The sequence below is a fragment of the Silurus meridionalis genome, chromosome 13, assembly GCF_014805685.1.
Source record: "Silurus meridionalis isolate SWU-2019-XX chromosome 13, ASM1480568v1, whole genome shotgun sequence".
In the NCBI taxonomy this organism is placed as follows: domain Eukaryota; kingdom Metazoa; phylum Chordata; class Actinopteri; order Siluriformes; family Siluridae; genus Silurus; species Silurus meridionalis.
Window position 1 is genome coordinate 14495280 of NC_060896.1, and position 21790 is coordinate 14517069.

The window sequence follows — 21790 nt, forward strand, 5'->3', positions numbered from 1 at the left end:
ATGTCATACTGCACATAATCTCTTGAAACCTGAACAATGACATTGTATAACAATGGGGTTTTTTTTACACTATTTTAGGTATCAAGTGTAAAATACCTGTCTTCAAAGTGGAAAACATTTGGATAAATTGTAAGATGGAGTTCATATATGAGCATATGTTTTTCATATGAGAATCCTACAAACCAGTTTGTAGAAAATGGAAAGTGTACATGTGAGCAAAGGAGGATACAAAGCACTTCCTCAGTTAGTCACCTTTTGTGACCATTAACTTAATTTTTTGTATTCCTTACTTGTTCAAATAACCTGGAAGATATATAAAAAATCATATAAAATAATGTACAGCAAAAGTGTAATAAGTCCATGAGAAATCTCTTCTGAAATCGGATTCTTGTTGAGATTTCTTGTTTGTGTTTGGATGCGTCAGTGATTTTATAGATACTCTGTAGGCCACAGTATATCATGCGGTATAGCTTTATGAACATGGGTAGGAATTATTCAAATAATAGTTGAAAAAACCCTGTTGATGTGTAGACATTGAATGTTTTTATTCGATTTTAAGGATGTATTTTATACAGTATATTTCTTGATTGTTTTTCAATATAAGTATCGATGTATATGCATGTGGAATGTGTGTAAATGTATTATTCTGACTGAGATATAGGCCCTGCCCTGCTTATGTTAGCTGCAGAGAGGCGCTGTAGTGCAAGCTCGGTGTCTAAATATGCCGTGTGCCCGTGCGGCACTTTAGTTTGGAAGGCTGTACTCAAATAACAGTTCAGAGTCTCAGGGTCCAGTGTGGGATCAATTGTCTTGAAAACAGCTCTTAAATCTTCCACTCCCACTACTCTGCAAAAGTGAAGTACCAAGTTTAAATGCATAAATGTTTGATTCACTTAAATAATTCAAGCAACAACATCAATTAACATTCACAAAGAGCATCATGGACTCTCACCCTTTGCCTTCTAGTTGTTCCCGCAGCTGGCTGATGTATTGGCGTCTCTCGTTCATAGCCTGCTTTTTGACCAGACACAGGAAATCACTTTGCTTTCCATCTGCGTCCTGCAGTAAAAGAAATATAAGGTGGTTTCATTGTGAAGGTCAGAATAAATCTGGCAGCACATCATTTAATTGTACCTCTTACCTTTTTTTTCTACAGGCACATTTTGTTTTAAAGTTTACCTCTGTGTACAGCCTCTGATAGGCAATGTTTCCTCCACTGGCCTGTAGCTCTGACTGAGCTGTCAGCACCAGTTCCTCTATATCCTGATTTCGTTTTTGGGGAAAAGCCGTCCTTAGAGCTTCACTGCAAACCAGCATTAAAGATACACATGTTCATTTATTATGTAGGGAACACACTTTGATGGGGTATACTGTAATAGAAACATGATGAACAGGTTACCACTGCACACAGACGAGAAGTGTTTTATAGTACAACAATTCGATCATTATTCCTCTTCATAGTTATATTCAGTGCTTGTGGAATTTCAGTGAGTATGTTTTTGTGAACATTTCCTTATAATATAAAACAAACAAGCCTTTCTCAATCAGTCTCTTTCACTTGTCTTTCATGATTATTAATAATAACTGAGAAACTACTAAGCACAAAGATCTCTTAAAGTAATCTCTAAAAAAAAAAAAACCAAGAAACCCATTTACTTCAAATGGCAGACATTCATTGTTAAAAGAAGAATTCTTTAAAGATGAAATAATCCACTATTTATTATAAGTTATATTTATTACTGACCTATTGTAGTTACTGCTACATTTAAATAGTTACATGATTGAATAGAAAGTTCAGAAATGAAATGCTCCACTAAACAGACAAAATATTATTGTGCATATTTGCAAAAACAAAACCAAGTGCTTATTTCTAATGCATCCCTCACCCTCACCTGAACTGGGCTGCACTGAGCAATCCACTCTCAGTCTTGTCACTCTGTATGAGCACCTTGAGCAGATGAGACAGTAAATGGGACTGGCCATGGTACACACTTTCATCCACCTGCCACATATTAACATTCAAGTAAAATCAATGCTCTATTCGTAAAATTGTAACATTTTCATATTTTGTTCTAATTGTGATCCACCAACTAAAATTGGGTGAGCAAATAAACACACCAACCTTGCCTTGTAGAATGTCATAGAAAAGACCAATGAAGTCATCTTCTAAGTAACGCTTGATGCCATCAAGCAAGCTGTAAGCCCACTGTCCTGCCCTCTCCTTATGCTGTTTTAACAGATACTGGTGCAGAAACTCCTTCAGATCACTGCTTTCATCATTCTGTGTTTAAAAAACAACCCCATAACAAACACATACAAAGATACTTCCATTCCTTTTTCATATGTTATGCCCACAGGCACTGAGTTGATGGATGCTACCTTTTCATCTTCACATGTTTTCTCTCTCCATATGTCCTTTAGAACTCTAACAACCTCAGGCTTTTTTAATCGGAGGTTCTTCAGTTGCCCCTCATAGCGCAGGTGTATGGGAACATCACCTGAAATACCCTGGGGAGGTAAGTTTCACTATGTGAAGTTAAACCAACATTAATAAAAAATGTCTACATGTAGATAGAAGTAATGGAGAAGTAGTAATTTTAGTTGTTGGGCTTCTCACCAGTCCAGTAAAGAAGTCTTTCTGCTCCAAGCCCATGCCATGCAACTCCCTTAGCAAGATCTCCAATCTTTTTTGACTGGACTGGCCTTCAAAGAGCTCAGAACAGTGATCAACGCCACTGAGGACATCTTACATGCAACAACATTTAATTTTTACACTTTGTCCACTTTTCAGTATGTGAACATTTTAGACATTTAAAAATTGACTATCCTATCTATCTATCTATCTATCTATCTATCTATCTATCTATCTATCTATCTATCTATCTATCTATCTATCTATCTATCTATCTATCTATCTATCTATCTATCTATCTATCTATCTATCTATCTATCTATCTATCTATCTATCTATCTATCTATACCCATTGTAGGCTGTAAAATTAAGATTTCCATTCACCAGAAATAAGAGGTCCAATCATGTTCCAGTTTGACAACGTTGATGTTGGTATGGAACAATTCAAGTGACCTGAGCAAAGCCCTGACCTCATCCCCATTGAACTGGGATAAATTAAAACACTGACTACATGCCAGGCCTGCTCACCCAACTAAAACTCACATGACTGAATAGGAAAATCCCATTGGTAGTGGCGGTTGAGATGTTGGACTTCCGACTGGTATATTGGTATTATTTATATCGACAGTCATAATTTTTTGTTTAATAGTGAATTCAACATTTACCCAAGAAAGTTCAAACACCAAGCTGCCACTGCTGCTAAATGGCATAAATGTATTGCAATAACATAGGGGTGTGATGATGGTCAGGTCACTTGCTTTTTTTGCAATATAGTCTTGTCTGTCTTTCTATCTTTCTTTTTGTCTGTATATCTATCTATCCATAAGGTGAACATACAGCATAGGAGAGCCCTGTACCTGCACACTGCTCCCACTGTGGTCTGGGAGTCAAGGCTTTACTGAGAAGGCTGTCGCTCTGTGTGCTGATCTGCTGATGTAAATCTAGCAATGTGTCATATTCCATCTTCATTTGGTTGAAGTCAGACTGTAGGGTTTCCAGCTGAAAATATAAAACTAGGTCTTGAACACGTCTACATGGCATGATGTTAGAAAAAATTTCATAGTATGTAAACATCATTATACATATTTCTACGTATTGTATGTACTGTCAGTGTCTGAGCATAATTACTCACTAATTAAGTGATAGAATATCAATATCTTATATTCAATCTGATCTTTGTGTATATTTCAAATATTGAAGACAAAAAAAAAGTTTGAATCCTTCAAACATATTTTTATGCTTTCTTGGAAAAAAAAAACAAGTTCTGTACTATAAAACAATGTCATGTTTTGCTACACTGCCCAACCGTATTTTTAGATTTTGAATAGCAAATATGGAAGCTGAATAGTTTTTTGGGGTGATATATAAACGTGTTACAATCAAGCCTTTTTTGTTCATTTAGACATATTATGACCACAATATAATACTTGACTAATAATAGGCAATACCTTTAGAAGGTTCTCCTGGTACATACGTTCTAGATTCTCCCAGTCCCTACGAGGAACCACATCTCCATATTCTGCATGCAAGTGGTTGAGCTCTGTCTGGGCCTTGTTTAGATCTTCTTTACACACATCCAAAGCCAGCTTTAGATTCACAGAATCCTCTAAAAGAAAACACAAGAGTTCAAGTACATCAATGTGAATCATGCACATCTTCCACATGCTGTTAAAGTGGCAATATTTGGCACAGTGATGCAATGATTGTCACCATCCAGTGAGTAACCAGGCTCCTGCGAGTTGTTGCTCATGCTGCTGATATCATCAATGAGCAGCATCCGGGCATCACGTTCCTCCCTGTATAGCACATACTGTTTTGCAAGGTCCTTCTCTAGATATAATACCTGTGACAGACCCAAAACAGAAGACAGCTGAATTCAGGAACAGATTTTGTTCTAGTGTTAGAGCTGTTCAGTGTCTGCACTTCTATATTTTGTGACCTAATTCAAAATTTCTAAAGTATTGTACTATATTAAAATATGGAATCAATAAATTAACAAACCACTTAGGCTGCACATAATGTAAACCAATGTGGCATTGGGGTTCACGTGTCATTAGGTTCAAGCATATGCTTCCCATTCATTAAGATACCATAACAATTTCCAACAATTTTTATATATTAATGAACAATATACCATCATTTAGGATGATTTATAGGTTAGAAAAAACTTAGTTCCTGTATATATATACCTCTTTCCTAAAGGATTGTACTGTGTCAGGAACCTACAGTTATAACCTTACAACACCTGACACCAAAGATACGACCCCTATAAATGTTAAATAAATATCTCCTAAGAGAAATCTCTCCATGTCATTGTTAAACTACAGCATATTAAGTGATCATATTAGAGAATTAAAAAACTCTGTGCTGTAAATATTACTAAGCGGTGAAACATTCTTGAAATAGAAATGACACTGATAGAATAGCTGCATAATGTGTGTGAAACTTGTGCGAATGTATCACCCAGCTGGGATGAAAAATAGTCTACCAATAATATCTATCCCATTTATAGTAAATCAATCTGCTAATTCACCCAGCATTTCTTTTCTTTAGAGTGTTTATAAACAAAAACTAAAATAGGGTGACAGACTTATACTTGTTATATACATTTTTATTTTTTTTATTTTTATTTTTATTTTTTTATCAAGAGAACTTCACTTGCTAGGATATCATTTTAATCTCCATCTTTTCACAGTAGAGTTATGGCTGCTTCAATTTAAAACTGTAAATATGAAACATGCTTAATGCCATGTCCTAATGCCCTGCATGGAACACCAATAATCAATAACAGTCAAAATGTACTGCCATCTCCAATATCTGTTTCGGTCCAGTTTTGTTTAAGGTTTTGTTGTGAGATTATTGACTATGATACTACCTCATGAACAAAATCTGAACATGTGTGATGTTTTGTTATGGGCCAGTCTGGTGCATGTGATTGAAGCCAAAATATATTGAATGTCCAACCTGGGTCAGCAAAGTTCTCTGTTGCTCCTTCATGCTCTCAATGACTTGAAGCAGATGTTGTTGCTTCTGTCTCAAAGCCGTGATCTCAGCTCTTTCTTGTTCCCTCAGGTCCAGAATCCTCTTCTCACACTGATCAGACAGCAGCACTATCTGGGAACGGAGAGGCTCCAGCTCTTGGATCTTCTGTTGCAGATAGACTGCAATGACATTTTATCTACTTAAGGAACTTCTTCATAGTCTAACAACTTCAAGCCTGTTATAATTTCTTTTTTGATAGAGGAAATGTCTACATACCTAGAGTAATCTCATATTCATTTTTGATGGCAGACAATAGTGGCTTGTATGTTTTAAAGTTTCCAATAAAGTAGTCAAAAACTTCTCGGAATGCCTTCGGAGGACAGACATAAAAGAAGCATTGAACACCAGACAAACAACACTAAGTACAGGGAACAGTCTTCAATTACAAAATTGATTTGTCACATACACATTCATATGTAGTAAAATGCTTTATGTCTTTGTGTACAAATTGTAAACCTGAAGTTTGAGCTGCTGGAGGTTGGGGCTGTGCAAGTCTATAGATGCCAGTTCTCTCCTGAGATAGCGCTCCAGCTGTTCCAGGAAATTTGGCTTAGCTACAGAACGTCCAACTTCCTCACTGTATCTGATGCACATGACATGAGGTAAGAGTTGTATGACGGATGTGGTCGTGGACTTCAAAAAATTCTCCTTTTTTTTAAAACAACATAGAACCCAAATGCAAAAAAGAGAAAAATCCAACCTTTTATTTAAGTACATTACTTTGGTGGTAAAAAAAATCACACATTTAGAAGAAAAAAAAACTTGAAATCATGTGTGCCACAATTATTGGCACCCCTGATGTTAATACTTTGTACAACCTCCTTTTGCCAACAAGACAGCACTTAATCTCCTCCTATAACATTTCACAAGATTGGAGAACACAGAGAGAGGGATTTTTGACCATTCTTCTTTGCACAATCTTTCTAGATCATCCAGTGTCCTGGGTCCTCTTATGCACTCTTCTCTTTAGCTCGCCCCACAGGTTTTCGATTGGGTTGAGGTCTGGGGACTGAGATGGTCATGGGAGGACCTTGAGTTTGTGACTGCTGAACCACTTTTGTGTAGATTTTGCCACATGTTTTGGATCATTATCCTGCTGAAAGACCCAATGACGACCCATCTTCAGCTTTCTGGCAGAGGCCATCAGGTTTTTATTTAAAATATCCTGGTACTTCAAAGCGTTCATAATGCCATGCACCCTAACAAGGTTCCCAGGGCCTTTGGAAGAGAAACAGGCCCACAGCATCACAGATCCTCCACCATACTTCACGGTGGGCATGAGGTGCTTTTCGGCATACTCATCTTTTGTTTTACGCCAGACCCACTTAGAGTGTTTGTTGCCAAAAAGCTCAATCTTAGTCTCATCTGACCAAAGCACACGATCCCAGTTGAAGTCCCAGTACCGCTTAGCAAACTCCAGGCGTTTACGTTTGTGAGTGTTAGTGAGAAAAGGCTTTTTCCTTGCATGCCTCCCAAACAGCTTGTTGGCATGTAGAGAGCGTCTGATGGTTGTTTTGGAGACTCTGTGACCCCAAGATGCCACTCTTTGATGCAATTCTGTGACGGTGAGCTTGGGAAATTTTTTTACTTCTCTTACCATCCTCCTCACTGTGCGTTGTGGCAAGATAAACTTGGGACCTCTTCCAGCCTTGTTTGTCACTGTTCCAGTTGTTTTAAACTTCTTAATGATTCCTCTGACTGTAGATACCGGCAAGTTAAGGCGAGTGGCTATTTTCTTGTAGCCATTGCCTGACTTATAAAGGTCGACACACATCTGCCTTACTTGAATGGTGTGTTCTCTTGTCTTTGCCATGTTGACAAATGGGTAAGAGAATTAGGCCTCTGTGTCACGTCATATTTATACCCCAGGAAACAGGAAATCATGAATTACTAATTAAAAGTCCCTAGATACCCTGACCAACCTTAGCAACTACAGAAAATATATAAAAAAAAAAAAAATTAAATTTTTCAGAGGAATTGTTAGGGGTGCCAATAATTGTGGGACACATGATTTCAAGGTTTTTTTTTTTTCTAAATGTATGATTTTTTTTACCACCAAAGTTATGTACTTAAATGAAAGGTTGGATTTTTCTCTTTTTTTGCATTTGGGTTCTATGTTGTTTTAAAAAAAAGGAGAATTTTTAGAAGTCCACGACCACATCTTAAACAGGGGTGCCAATAATTGTGGAGGGCACTGTATATATATATATATATATATATATATATATATATATATATATATATATATATATTCATTCTTGCATAACAGTAATTATATTCAAATGTATTCTATAGCCAGAAAAGTACAATATGAACATACCCATAGTTACTGTTCCCAGAGGAAGTGTGTTTTTGACTATGTTGCTGGACAACCTGAGAGCTGATATGGGCAGGCCAGGTGGAGAGATACCCAGACATATATCCATGTGTAATCTGGACAAAATTATATTGTAAATTATTTAATGCCATTACTTTTTTTGAAACACGACAGACAGAACACGCATGGTAAAGAATATAATAAGTTATGAAGCAACTTACTTTCAGTGATTTTGGCCCAGACCTCACTTGCCCTTGACTCCTCTTGCTTGATGAAATCCTGCTTCAAATACAGACAGGACAGAGAGGAATTTATGACATTCATTAAATTTAAGAGCCATTACACTAAAGGTGAATACAACGGTTTGAAACACTAAACCATTGTAAATTGTTTTAACAAACACGATTAATTGTATCTGCTGTGATTTTACGCAGCCATTAGTAATGGATTCCGACTATTTACAGTGAGTAAAATAATTTGCCAATGAATCCTGAATTCTTTTGGTTGTCAGGTGGCTCAGTGCAATGTTTTGTTGCTAATTTTGTCTACATATGGCTAAATTTATAAATTCAATTTAATAAAAAAAAATGAATTGTATATTTAACCCACTTTTTGGTCATGCATTTTACACCTTGGCATTTAATGGTCTTCTACCTTAATCAATCCACCTCTTAATACCATGGTTATGACGCCACAGCTATAAAAACCATCAATATAATAAAGAAACACAGTATAACAATGCTGCATCACAGACAGGTAGCTCTGGTAGTAAATGTCTGTAATGCAGCACTCATTGCAACGAATGTCATTACTAAAGAAAGAAACCCAGCGAACACAATTCAACAAGTCTCCTTTCACTGCAGCCACAATTGCACCGCCCACATACATTATCTTATGCAGAAGCATCGATATTAACTTCATAAAATGGATTTTTTTGTGCAGTTTTGTGCATTTATTCTGTGCATTATGGTTTTCATGGGAATGAAATGAAGGCAAATTATGTGTTTTGTGCAAATTCTACAGATAAGAAAAGTATAAATGGTTCATGAAAAAGCTTTACACCTGTATTGAACTGTTTCTGCTGACCTTTCCTCACAATGTCCAGCTTTCTTAAAATGTGTGTCTTGTAAATGTCCTTGTAAATAAATCTACAACCAAATAATCTCTATTGTGGAATGAAAAAAAAAAAACAGCTATTACATCTAAACGAATATATCTGAGTTTATGCATTTTGCTACAGATGTGCTGACCATCCAATGGTCCGATGTTATTGTACGCCTGCTAGATGCCCCTGTCGGTTAAATCAACAGCTTTAAGCTACATGTACTGAAAGCTACAGGGGCCTGCACTGTTGATTCTAAAAGCCTCATGCCAGATCGAAATCCGACTGGATAGAAACTCCAACCAAAACAGACACAACTGGAAGCAGCACAACTAAAAGAAAGATATGAAATGAAGATAATCGACTATTGGGAATAACTGAATACATATTCATGGGAAAAAATTAAAACAGAGAAGACCTCGCTGGCCCTGTCTTCCCGCCACTGATTCAACTTACAGTATTTCAATAAATGTAGCAAGGCAATGTCATTGTGCATTGACAAATACAGTGAACACAAGATTAGCGCTGCTGTTTATTCTAAGATAAATGTCACTGTACGAGAAAGAGAGAGAGAAAGAGAGAGAAAGAGAGAAAACGACCACGCGCTCTCTTTTGCGAGTCGTTTGCGAGTCGACTCTCAAATTCCACGTAAGAAAATCGGTTCAAAGAGTCGATTCGTTTGTGATACATTGACTAAAACAGAACTGACGAGAACGCTGTTTTCTAGACATACACCGAGATCCTTTCCGTCTGATCATTCTATTTACTAGCTAATAACAATTGTATACTAATTTAAATATACTAAGCTGCTATATATTTTTTATTTTAAAAACATTTACCCTTGCCTTTCAAACGTTGACAGTGGTGGCAAATAGACGTCCTTCTTTATAGACATGTGTAATTTTTTTTTAAAAGATAATTATAGTGATATTTTCTTTTCTTAATGAATTATTTTTTACTAGTTTGTGTCAAAACTTCAGTAATAGCTTTGCGACAAGGTTGTTGTGTATGAGTGGTTGCCATAGTAATGAAGGACCTCAAAGAAACCACGATAAGAAGGAGGCCATATTTGCTTCCAAATAAAAATGTATTGAATATTGTTTAGAATTATAACATTTCTAATAATATATGACTCTTAAAAAAATCATAATTATATATAAAAAGTAGTATCTTTTTTACAGTTATACCAGCTATCAGAATCGAAGGGTTTTCCTGCCCTTTTCGTTTAGGCAATATTTAGACACCTTATATATTTCACACATGATCCATGAACTTGTTTTCCGAGCTTGTTGTCTTTCCCTGCATAAAGTGTGAAACGTAAAGAAAAACAAGAGCTTCTGCTTTAATAATGGTATATTCTGCAGCTCAGTGATGAATATTGTTAACGATAACACATGTGATTGTTATTTTTACACCACTACATTAAAATATCATGGCGGATATGATCAGTGCAAATAACCCGGCAGATCTTTCATTAAAAACACAAAGAGATTCGGGTCTGTAGTAATGTTTGTGTGTCACCAGCAAAACATAAATATTAGTATGAAGTATATAAAAGATACCCAGTGAGCAAATCTGTGTCTAAACCCTGCATAAATATAGGAATATTATTTATCAGCTATAAATTCCGATGTTTATGTGCGTATTTGAAAAAGGAGTTGCAAACACCATGAATTTGCACTTTGCCATTAATTGTCTGAAACTACAGCTCCACTTCTCTCTCTCACACACACTTTCTCACTCTCTCTCGTCTCGTAGAGCTTCGCGTTCAATCATTTCTGGGTGTTGTAGTTATATGTGTCCGAACTTGTCGTGGACGTAGATTGCGCAGATCGATCCGTTCAACTACGTTACCCATAGTGCACTAAGCGCCAGACTGTAGAACGTTGGTTATCCGGGGATATCGCTACTGCTATTTCTCCTCAGTCTCTCGTGCTCCCGTTTAGAAGATTGTCACAACTAGGTAGGGAGCAAAAAAGCAGAGAAAGGAAAATAAAACACGACCCCCATCCCCCCTCCCAAAAACAGAAATGGCAGAGCTCGGAGCAGGCAGCCTGTTACAGGGAGATCCTGCTTTGAATGATCAGGAGCAGGAGCTCAGCGAACGTTTGAAGCGGCTCTATCCGGCCGTGAACGAGGAAGAGACCCCATTACCCAGGTCGTGGAGCCCCAAGGATAAATACAGCTACATCGGGCTGTCGCAGAACAATCTGCGGGTACATTATAAAGGTACACAGGCGGGACGCACTGTTTAACGCGTGGTTTTACTGGCACGACTCGGGCCTCGGCGCTGCCCGAGGGGAAGAAAATAACCGGGCGCCGTGTTTTTAATTGAATCCGATCGTGCGCAGGAAATCGCCCCGATCTGCTCGGAGCTGCTTTCCGTCTCCCTTCACCGCTTTGTTTGGCAGTCGGGGAAAAAACAACAAGACGGACATGTAGAACAATCCCAGCTCCGAGTCTGGCTAGTCTCCGTGACTAGCTAGTTAGCTAACGCCAAAAGGAAAGCTGAACACGGGTAACAGAGTCGGACTTGTTTCGCGTTAGGACGCGTTACCCTGCTGACTTCGCTGTAACTTGTTCTCCCAGTGGGGCATTTAAAACACGCCAAGCCCGTGTTTTACCTCCACGAAGCTTCTCCATAATGCCCATTTTTCCTCACTAAATTATTAAAAGTGTTCGCTAAAAAAAGCCCTGCATTGCCCATGGGAATACAGGTAACATTAACCGGCTCAAAGTCGCTGATTTACTGCAGTGTGAGTGTTTTTCAGTGGGTTTTCTTTAATCCTCGGAGGGAGCAGAGTGTACAGGGTTACAGCAGAGAGCTGTCATCTGGCCTGCTGCTGCTGCAAAAACAAAAAAAACACCCAAATGATAGGAATAAAACCTGGATATTTCCTGACTGGTTGAGCGACCTGTCTATCTATATTTAGTTACACATCATACTAGTCACTGAGATCGTGTGTGTGTGTGTGTGTGTGTGTGTGTACTGGGTGGATTAAGCATTTGATAAACTGAGTTGTGTATTACTGGATCACTGAAGGTGTTTTGAGTCAGTGGCCTTCAGGCCTCTCTGTGTGTCTCTGTGTCTCATTGCAGATGTAAACAGTGTGTATGGTGTGTCCACGATCACACTGTTCACTGTTTTTGATTTCGCCAGTGAGAGTTGATTTGCTCGCTCTGTCACAGTGTACTGTAAAAGGGCATCTGTGCATTAGCTATTTATGAAGCTGTTGGAAAGGGTCAGGGCGCAGCGACCCACTGAAACGATCATTGAGATAAAAATGACACCAGCGCTCGGGTACGGCTTACATTTATACATCAACACTGCCGTTTCCATCGCATCTCAATACTACACGCATAAACACCACTTCTTTTCAGGCGGCGTGACGTCACTGCCCCGGTCGCGTTGACGTCACGCCGAAACTGCTGTCTTGACAGCGCTGTCTTGTATCATCACACCCCCCGATCCCCCGCTCTGTTTGCTGTAGTTGCTTGTTTTCTGAACAACGGTTTAGTCACGTGATCTTTGAGCTGACGCACAGCCTCACGGTGTAGATACAATCATCAATCTGTAACATGCACATAATCATGTCTGTGTGTGTCTTATGAAATGCCCAATATAATGTATATGCTTTGCCCAGGGTAGTTTTTGGCTGTGTGTGTGTGTGTGTGTGTGTGTGTGTGTGTGTGTGTGTGAGTGAGTGAGTAGGTGTCTTCTCATAGACTGTTGAATCATTTTGAAGAGGGGTGTCAGTTTCTAAGAATGTATCACCAACCTCCTCCTGGCCTGCAATTTCATTGTATTGAGCATGATCATTATCGAGCACGATTATTTTATGAAAAACATACAATATGGTTAAAAGTGCACGTGCACACATCTATATGTGTTTGTTTAAAGTAGGGCTGCAGCGATTGTTTATTTTAGTAACCGAGTATTCGGATAAGAAGTACTTTTTCTTTATTAAAGAGCAATACTAAGTATACAAGAAAAAAACAAGACCGGTCTCGTAAAATGAGCAAGTGATTAGTTTCCTTTTTAGAACAGAATTGCATTTTTATTGGTAAAAAAGCAAAATGTGGAAACTAAACCCCTTTAGTGCAGTGTGTTTAATTGCCATATTACATCAAAATGCAAAATTAGAAAATCAATTTTAAATAACTTTAAAAAGCTAAATGTACTGTACAGTGTTTTAGTGAAACGATCCCACACTTTTTGAAAACTTTCTGTGGTGTGTTTTTGGCCTGAATCTTTTCTTTGCCCCTCGCTGTTTTCTCTCCGTTCCTCCAGTTTTCATTCTGCAGCCTCTTTTGTGTTTACCTGTCCAGGCGTCTCGTTTATAAGCGCGGCATACGCATAAAAAACAAAACTGAACACATGCGTATGCCACTTTCAATGCAAAGGTTGTGAGACCCCAGAGCGGTCCAGAGTTTAGCGGGTGGTGCGTCAGTAATAGTGGCCCATTGGGAAACCTTGTTGTAAAATGGACTAAACGGAAAATCAAGGCGTGTAATTTGCCTCGATGCTTTTTTGTATTCGAATTACGGGTTACTCGAGGAATGGTTTCAGCCCTTGTTTAAACATCCTATTTCACAATCAGTGCCATTTTGCTTATTATCAGTGAGGTCAGACGCTGATTGCAGTTGATGGCAGCTTTTCAGTTAATCTCACAGGTGATTAGTGGTGTTTGAGGCCTGGTTGGTCGTATCCAGAGTGATTTTATAATTTTCTCATTTTCATACATGAGGGTTCGAAGGTTAAGACTCTTGCTCAGGGGCACCACCGTGACAGCTTGGTGGTGCTGGGATGTTAACTCACAACCTTCTCAAAGTTTATCACCTTAAAGACCGTGCTACCTCTGTAGTCAGGGGTCAGGGTGTCTGTGCAGACTGCTCAAGTTCATCCTTACCAAAGTGTAAGGCTTCATAGGGCTCACTTTGTTCACAGCATAAATGTCATGCTAGAACATGTTTGGTCCCTTTAGTTCAGCTGAAAATCAATCTTAATTTGACCTAATACATAGATAATTGTGACAACAGATTGGGGATGTTCCATGTGTGGGAGTGATGGTTAGGTGTAAACATGCTTTTGGCCTTTTATTGTTACACAGACAAACAGATTGAGGAATAGGGGGCCTCTTAATGCCAATAAAGGGAATTTAAATTTTACAGCAGACAAAGAGATTTAGCATATTTTCTAACAAGTAAGACATCCTGTTTTACTGTCGACTCTGTGGTGCATTTTTTTAGTTCGAGAGCTGCACTCTTGAGTTTCAGGGATACTGAGATGAAAAAAGGAGGGAAGACCCAGTTTCATGAGGTGATTTGGTTTCCTACTCTCAGTAGCATGCGTTTTTAATTATTTTCAGTGGAATGGTGAAACAGGTTGTTTTTTTTTTTTTTGTCTCTTGCACACATTATCAGTATTAACATGCCATGGTTTGATGAGATGGATTACGGAGTCGTAGTGAATGAAACGACAAGTTCTGAATATCGCTTCTTTGTCTGCGGGCTAATACATTTACAGCCTGCACAGTGATCATGTTTGCTACATTTATATGAGCTGTGATATGGAATTTCCTTTTTAACAGATTAATGATGTGGCTAGAAGGAGACGATGATGTTGAGATGGTCTATCAGACTGATATTTGATAATGATGCTTGCTTGCGATTGACTTAATACCTTTGATTGGTATTGACAGAAGCGTGCACTTCTCAGCGGCTCTTTGTCTTAATCCGGATCTGAGCACCTTTTGTCCAGGCGCGTTTGCAGGATTTAAGCTGCTACTCCCCCTCGCCCCGGTGATTTCAGTGCTATTTTGGCTAGTTTCCGTTTTTCAACGCCGCACCGAGGATAATTTGTCGGAGTCGCTGCTTTGTCAAGATAAGAGCTGTCTCGGCTTTGATTAGGATCCCAGAACGGCAACGCTGAGGCTCAGTGTCGTAATCGTTTTGGATTTCACGTTGAGGTTCGAGAGTGGAGAGTAATCGAGGTGTAATTTATGTTTTCGGTTTTCTGGATTCGATTTACGGATTTGTGCCCTGTACTAAAGAATAAAAGCAGGATGATGGGCTTAGACACACCACTCACGCTCTGCATTGTACCGAACTGTAATATGGCGTAGTTAAACAAAGACCGCTGGCAAGTCAGACTATACCATCACACAGATAAGCGAAGATCATTCCGATTTAAAAGATGTGGTAGCAAACATTGCAAAAGGGACCCGCTTTACACACAAACGCACACCGGTATGAATTCACAATGTAAACTCACACTCACACACACACACACCTGTGTGATTGATCTGTACAACCCAGGTCAACACACACTCATACTCACTTCTCACACCCATGTCTTCAGTACCACTCACATCACACTTCATTACCATAAGCTGTTTACATGACGTTTTTGCACATCTTTTCTGGATTGCTGCTATTGGCTCTTTGCACAACATTTTGTTTACGTTTTTGCTACTGTTCATTTTACGTCTCTTTACAACAGGATTACTGGCAGAGCTATTTTGTGTTTTGTGTGTTGTCCTGCACTGTCCTGTCTTGTCTTTGCACTGTCCTGTCTTGTCTTTGCACTGTCCTGTGTTGTCTCTTCGCTGTCCTGTGTTGTCTCTTCACTGTCTTGTCTTTGCACTGTCCTGTGTTGTCTTTGCACTGTCTTGTGTTGTCTCTTCACTGTCCTGTGTTGTCTCTTCACTGTTTGCACCAGGTTGCACACATGCACTTTATGTGGCGAGGACACTGTTTTCTGTGATTGTTGTTGTATGTAGCATATATATATATATATATATATATATATATATATATATATATATATATATATATATATATATATATATATATATATGTGTGTGTATATATATATATATATATATATATATATATATATATATATATATATATATATATATATATATATATATATATATATATATATATATAAAATATGGTTGAACTGACAATAAAAGCTTCTTGACTTGAATTGAATTGGCTGGATTTTGGTCTTGTTTGTGTGAGAGAATTGACTCAAACTTGTAATTCCTTTTTTGCAACTAGTAAAAAAAAATACTGAAAATCTTTTCAACTTTTAACCTTAAGTCTGTTTTTTTCAACTTCTAATTTTTTCCCCTTTGACACAGTGACATTGATTGTACTAATGACGGTTTTGATAAGAACATCTTCAGTGATGGAGATGTAAAAGTGCAATTAATGAAGCTTTCGGTGACTTACACGCTCTGACAGACCAAACAAAAGAAACACTTTCGTAGAGGCATATATATATATATATATATATATATATATATATATATATATATATATATATATATATATATATATATAATTTATATTATATTCATTTCCCACTTTGTAGGCCGAGGTGGAAAATTATTACAACTTGCTAATTACCACTTTTAAAACACCAAGAACCTCTGATTATAAGCATATCATTATGACATGCCTTGCTGGAAATGCATGTGTTTTTAAGCTTACTTCTCTTGTATTTCAATTTTTTTTTTTTATTCTAATGTTTTTTTTTTGGTCTAATGGCAGCTCACAAAGCAAAACATGAGTGAAATAGATGAACTGACTTTATGAACTGACCTTGTAATTTCGACTTTGCAGATGGTAAACTCGACCATGTGAATATGCTCATCATGCTCTAGATTTTGTAAGCGGGGTGTTCACGTTGCTTTCAACTTGTTTGGCTGCTGTAGTCTGACATTACGTTAGAGTATGAACACTCTTCCCTTTCCCATTCTCCTCGTGTTCAAAACAATCCAAATACCAACAAACTCCATGTTCCTCAACACATCTGCTGCCTTTTAAATGCAGTGTGGCGTGAAGTAACTCCATATTCCTGTAGACTGTAAATCAGTCAGGTTCTGGTCTCAGATTGATGATGCGAATTTGCTCGTTAGCGGATGCAAAAAAACCAAAACAAATCGAAGCTTCGCTAGTGAACGGATGAATTTGAGGTTGGCAGTCTGGTGGGTTTGTTTAGTTCCTCCAATTTGGCCCTGAAGAGGAATTTCTGCCTTCTAAACACCCAGTCAGGCATGTTCCCTAAAACTGCCAGATTGTTGTGGCTCCTTTTTAGTGTCCGCGTGAGCCTGGGAAGCCGTGTTTGCTGACACTGGCAGGCTGCGCCTCGTTTCTTTGTTTTCCTCTTATCCTTTTCCCCCTGTTCCGGGATTTATTTCTGTCCCGTCGCACTGTGAACGTGCACTGCGTCGCCAATTCTGCCATTGTACTGAGTGAAATGAGCACCCGTATGGTGATTGGACGTGCGTGTTTGAGTTTAGTTTTGCGGGGTCTTGTGGCTCCTGCATCCAAAGCATGTCCTTAGAAGAAATATGACTTGTGTGTGTGCGCGCATTCATATTCCAACCGATTTAGACTCGTGTGTGTGTGTGTGTGTGTGTGTGTGTGTGTGTGTGTGTGTGTGTGTTTGTGTGTTTGTGTGTGTGTGTGTGTGTGTGTGTGTGTGTGTGTGTGTGGGTATTCCGATTCTAGCCTTGTAACAAAAACAAAGAGTTAACTCATGCAGAATGCAATATGGCCTACATGTGAACTTCAGAATTGTGGGATTCCTAAAGGTTTCCTTTTTAATTAATGATTAATAAACCATTTTGCAGTAGTCAGCTGATAAGACAAATTGTGTGTGTGTTGCGGGGAATCAGTGTTCTGAAAATATGACTACACAGCGGCTTTGACACAAAAAAGATGATTAAGCGCTGTGTCTCTGAGAGGTTGAGTGCGGTTTGGGTGTTATCTATTCACCAGTGACAGGCCTATGATTATGCAAAGTGGATGTCAGCTTGCGCGCACCCGAACAACAAGGAGGGAGACGTTCACGTGCACGCGATTTAAAAACAAAACATCCTTCAGGGTCGCCTTGCGCCACTGTGTGTTAGATCGCATGTGTTTTTTTTGTAGGTGGTATAAATAGAACGGATGGGGGCAGGAGAGAGCGCACGCGTGTGCATTTTTTTTATTTTGATTTTTTTGAGTTTGCGTGCGTGGGATTAGTACATACAGGGTCGCCTGACAGTTACTCTGCTTGTGCGAAAGTGAGCTATAAATAGCTATCGTGAACGTATGCACGCGCAATGTAACGTTTTATCACGGGAGTTTGGACACGAGGAAGCGAGCGAGGCCTGCAGTCGGCTCAGGCGACCGAGGAAGCTAAATATAGATGCGATTAATATTGCTACTGTATTCAGAGAGGATGAATATGCACTCGGTTTATCAGCGTAATATAATAGCTCGGCTTAATAATAGACTGGAGTAACGCAGCACGAACACCCAGTGTGTCATTCGCACGGCTCCATATTTGTTAACGTCATTGTTTCAAGTCCAGATTTCTAATGGAAATAGCAAACCTGATCAGATAACACTATATATTTAGACTATATGATTTCAGAATACAGAGATACAAATACTCTGCATTAGAGATGCATCAGTACCGTTTGTGTCAGACATTATATGAAGTATGAGTGCATGTTTTTTTTTTGGTGCTTGTTGATACTGGTACTGAAATAAGTAACCTACTTAGTGTTAAGCAATCGGGGCAACATGGCACATGTTCTATTTAACACCCATTTAATTACATGAACAGCTACAAACATGCTCAGATACTCACTTCACATGGCCTAAACCCTCAGTGGCTGAAAGCCAAACTAAACCCAGATATCTGCGTATCAAGGCTGTAAGATCTAGGATACATCTGCAGGGAAATGTGGATCCTAAATCCGTCTCTGTCCCGGACACACCATTACAGGTTATTGGCATTTGTCCATTTTTCTTTTGGTGGTTGAAAACTTAGACAGTGAATATGTCATGCTATTAAATGTGCCGGTTTATCATTGTCTAGTATGATCCAGGGTTTATGAATATTGCATCTGGCTCAAGAGAATGTCTTGGGGTGTGATCTGAAAATCTAAACCCAGACCTCATTCTGGTTTCAGTTACACGTTATTGTAGCGTTTTTCACTGGCAGCCAAACATGCATCAGTTTAGCTTAATGCATCATGAAATGAATGTGTGTATCTATTAGGGCTGCAACTAACGAGTAATTTAATAAAAGATTCATCTGACGATTATTTGTTTTGTTTATTTTTAATTGAATTAATAATAATAATAATAATAATAATAATAATAAAAAGCTGTTTTGCTTATTATATCTATGTAGAACTTCAATTCAGGGTATTTATGTATAAACATGTAAAAATGCAAAAGCCAGATAGAGTTGAAATGTGTTTAATTTAGACATTATAACTCTTATAGTGGCTGCTTGTCCTTCGAACAAATTCACTCCTGCTGGGTTGTTTCTTTCTGTTAAAACAAACAAAAACACAACAACATTTGAGTATGCAAGGTGTAAATTGTGTAAATCACCATTTGTTTTGAATGGTCGCAGATTTTACGTTTATAACAGTGCTTTAAAACATGCACAAACATTGTGTTCAGTTGTGAAGAGATCAGCATCTAGAATATCATTCATTTAAATTTTGTATATTAATTAAATATGTGCATAAATTAAATATACAAACACCGAAAAGAAGCGTTAGAACGTAGTGAAGTGGCAGTGAATCACGTTTGAAAACGGGTAAGTTACTGTAGTAGACAAATGCTATAAAAAAAAAGACTGGAACGCAGAAACGCAGCAAACTTAAAACAGGATTAAAAAAAATAAATAACATGCATTGGTGTACAAATGCATATTTATTCGCTGAAAACCACAACAGTGACTAATGAATGTGATCGTTCACTGCCGCTGTTATTTGCTGCTTTTAGATTTAGTGTTTGTTCGCACCGGTTTAATTGAATCCATCACTGTGTCGCGAGCGAGCTGATTGCGCAACCTGATGCTCGAGAGTCACAACAGAACAGATCCAGTGCGACTGTCCCGAAGTTACAAACCAACAGTTTACACAATAGCACTTCATTAAACTTTACCATTTTCACATGATGAGGATTATACAGTTTTTTTCTTACCGTACTGATGTTTCACCTTCATCCCTGACACCAGTGTGTTTTCTTTTCCTGCTGCCTGTTGACCCTGTGCTCTCCGCCATTTCGCCTCATCACGCTAACCCGTAACCTGAGCAGATTCATTGCAATTTATTGCATCATCGATTATTATCGATTTTATCGATGAGTTGTTGCAGCCCTGATATCTGTATGTGTGCACTTTAGAGCTCTAGTAATATAGCTGCATTGAATTGTTTATTGAACGCAGATGCAAATATGTGAACAGAAATATTGGAACACCAGACTTTTTTAGCCATCTGTGGTTTTTCCCCAAAATGTAACTACAAAGTTGCAGGCGCACTATTGCGCTTTGGATGCTGTAGCATTTCCATTTTTCCTTCACTTGTAACGTCAGACGCAAACCTGTTCCACAATGACGGAGCCCCTGTGCATAAAGCATAAAGCACAAGCTCTCTGTAGAATCGGATGCTCAAAAAACACATAGTTTATGTGAAGTAAATGGTTATTGTTCATAGAAATAAGTGAACAGGTTGATTATAAATATTGTCATTGTCTTAATATACACATCTTCACCTTCAGCACTCGTGCCTAAGAGTCGTCTAAAAATGCAAGCTGAAACATGACAATTATTTTGTGAAAATGTAATAAATAATCAAAGGCTGCGCAGGGAGCAACCATTTTGTCGGTAATTACTGTACAAACATCTGAATAGAAAAGACATTACTGCTGCTAACTTTGTTTGCGGAGAATAAATAGCTCTGTATAAATAGCTAAAATGTTACTGAGCTCCATTTCAGACCCTTATTTACATTTGTCCAGCTCTGAGACAGTTTTCTCTCCCACAGGAAGCAGAACAAGGACCATATTACATTCATGGGCTCCTGAATCAGCTGGATTGGACTATTGACGTTTTCGAAGTGATTCTGGATTTGCCCAGTCTTTAAAGCTGTCGTCAGCCTTGTTACCAAGACGACAAGGGTTTTTACGGGTTTTAAGTTGCATCTAAAATAATGTACGTTATTGATTATTGAATCTATTGCATGATTGCAGCAACATACGTAGTTCATCCAACTTAAAACCACTTATACTATATAGACGAAAGTTTGTGGACACTTGATAAGATTTTAAAGTGTCTTTTGATCATTCCATTCCGTATTCAGACCCTATGTAGGCCGTCCACTCTTCTGGGAAGACGTTCCGGTCGATTCTGGCGTGTGGTTGTGGAAATCTTTGCTCATTCAGCCACAAAAGCAGGTAAATTCAGGTACTGATGTAGGGTGAGGAGACCTGGGGTGCAGTAAGTGCTCCATTTCATCCCAAAGGTGTTAAATAGTGCTGATTTTAGAGCATATTGTGTAATATCATATCGTACAATGCAATACATTTGCATTTCAAGCAGTGTGTGCAACGGGCTGCATAATAAAGTAGGCCTCAGCTTTGTAAGGCAGAAGTGTTTAAACTGTAAAACGCTCCCAGTTGCATTGGGGGTAAAATATATTTCTGACCTGCCAGCCTTCACATGCTAACATTGGAACGCAAAAATATCAGTCGCTATGCAGCTGACACTTGTGCCGGTGTTTTGGGCTCACAGCTTCATGCAGCACTCCTGCCTTCTGTCACACACAGATTATTTTGCGTCCGATTTAAAGGGACACTCTGACCCAAATCTAAATCTCTGATGCATTTGGTG

The 21790-nt window shown here is 38.5% G+C and overlaps 2 protein-coding genes across 9 annotated transcripts in view; one reads left to right on the forward strand and one right to left on the reverse strand.

Moving 5' to 3' along the window:
• Positions 1-520: 520 nt before the first annotated feature.
• Positions 521-17266, reverse strand: tsnaxip1 (translin-associated factor X interacting protein 1). Of its 5 annotated transcripts, none has more exons than XM_046864132.1 (16): positions 16708-17266; positions 8213-8270; positions 7995-8107; positions 6131-6257; positions 5891-5984; positions 5597-5793; positions 4343-4475; positions 4081-4238; positions 3490-3631; positions 2618-2745; positions 2380-2508; positions 2123-2281; positions 1893-2002; positions 1180-1303; positions 953-1059; positions 521-846 (listed from the first exon to the last, which is right to left on the reverse strand). In XM_046864132.1, the coding sequence occupies exons 1-16, from the start codon at positions 16743-16745 to the stop codon at positions 642-644; spliced, it is 2022 nt and encodes a 673-aa protein (XP_046720088.1). In that variant the 5' UTR covers positions 16746-17266; the 3' UTR covers positions 521-641. The 5 variants fall into 5 exon arrangements, with proteins under 5 accessions (XP_046720088.1, XP_046720089.1, XP_046720087.1 ...); XM_046864133.1 differs by lacking the exon at positions 16708-17266 and adding an exon at positions 10835-10956; XM_046864131.1 differs by lacking the exon at positions 16708-17266 and adding an exon at positions 9939-10745.
• ranbp10 (RAN binding protein 10) overlaps positions 10992-21790 on the forward strand; it is a 45908-nt gene continuing 35109 nt past the window's right edge. For 3 of the 4 annotated variants that reach the window (XM_046864135.1, XM_046864137.1, XM_046864136.1), the window contains exon 1: positions 10992-11322. In XM_046864135.1, coding sequence (XP_046720091.1) covers positions 11124-11322 — 199 coding nt within the window. In that variant the 5' untranslated portion in view covers positions 10992-11123. Of the gene's footprint in view, positions 11323-11415; positions 11811-21790 lie in introns of those variants that run through there. The other variant, XM_046864138.1, reaches the window with a different exon arrangement.

Coding starts and splice junctions, on each gene's coding strand:
- tsnaxip1 (XM_046864129.1), bottom strand. CDS start 9,988: ATGTCTATAAAGAAGGACGTCTATTTGCCACCACTGTCAACGTTTGAA. Junction 3,632..4,080: donor ACCAGGAGAACCTTCTAAAG/GTATTGCCTATT, acceptor TTATATTTTCAG/CTGGAAACCCTACAGTCTGA. Junction 1,304..1,892: donor CTCAGTGCAGCCCAGTTCAG/GTGAGGGTGAGG, acceptor GCTGGTTTGCAG/TGAAGCTCTAAGGACGGCTT.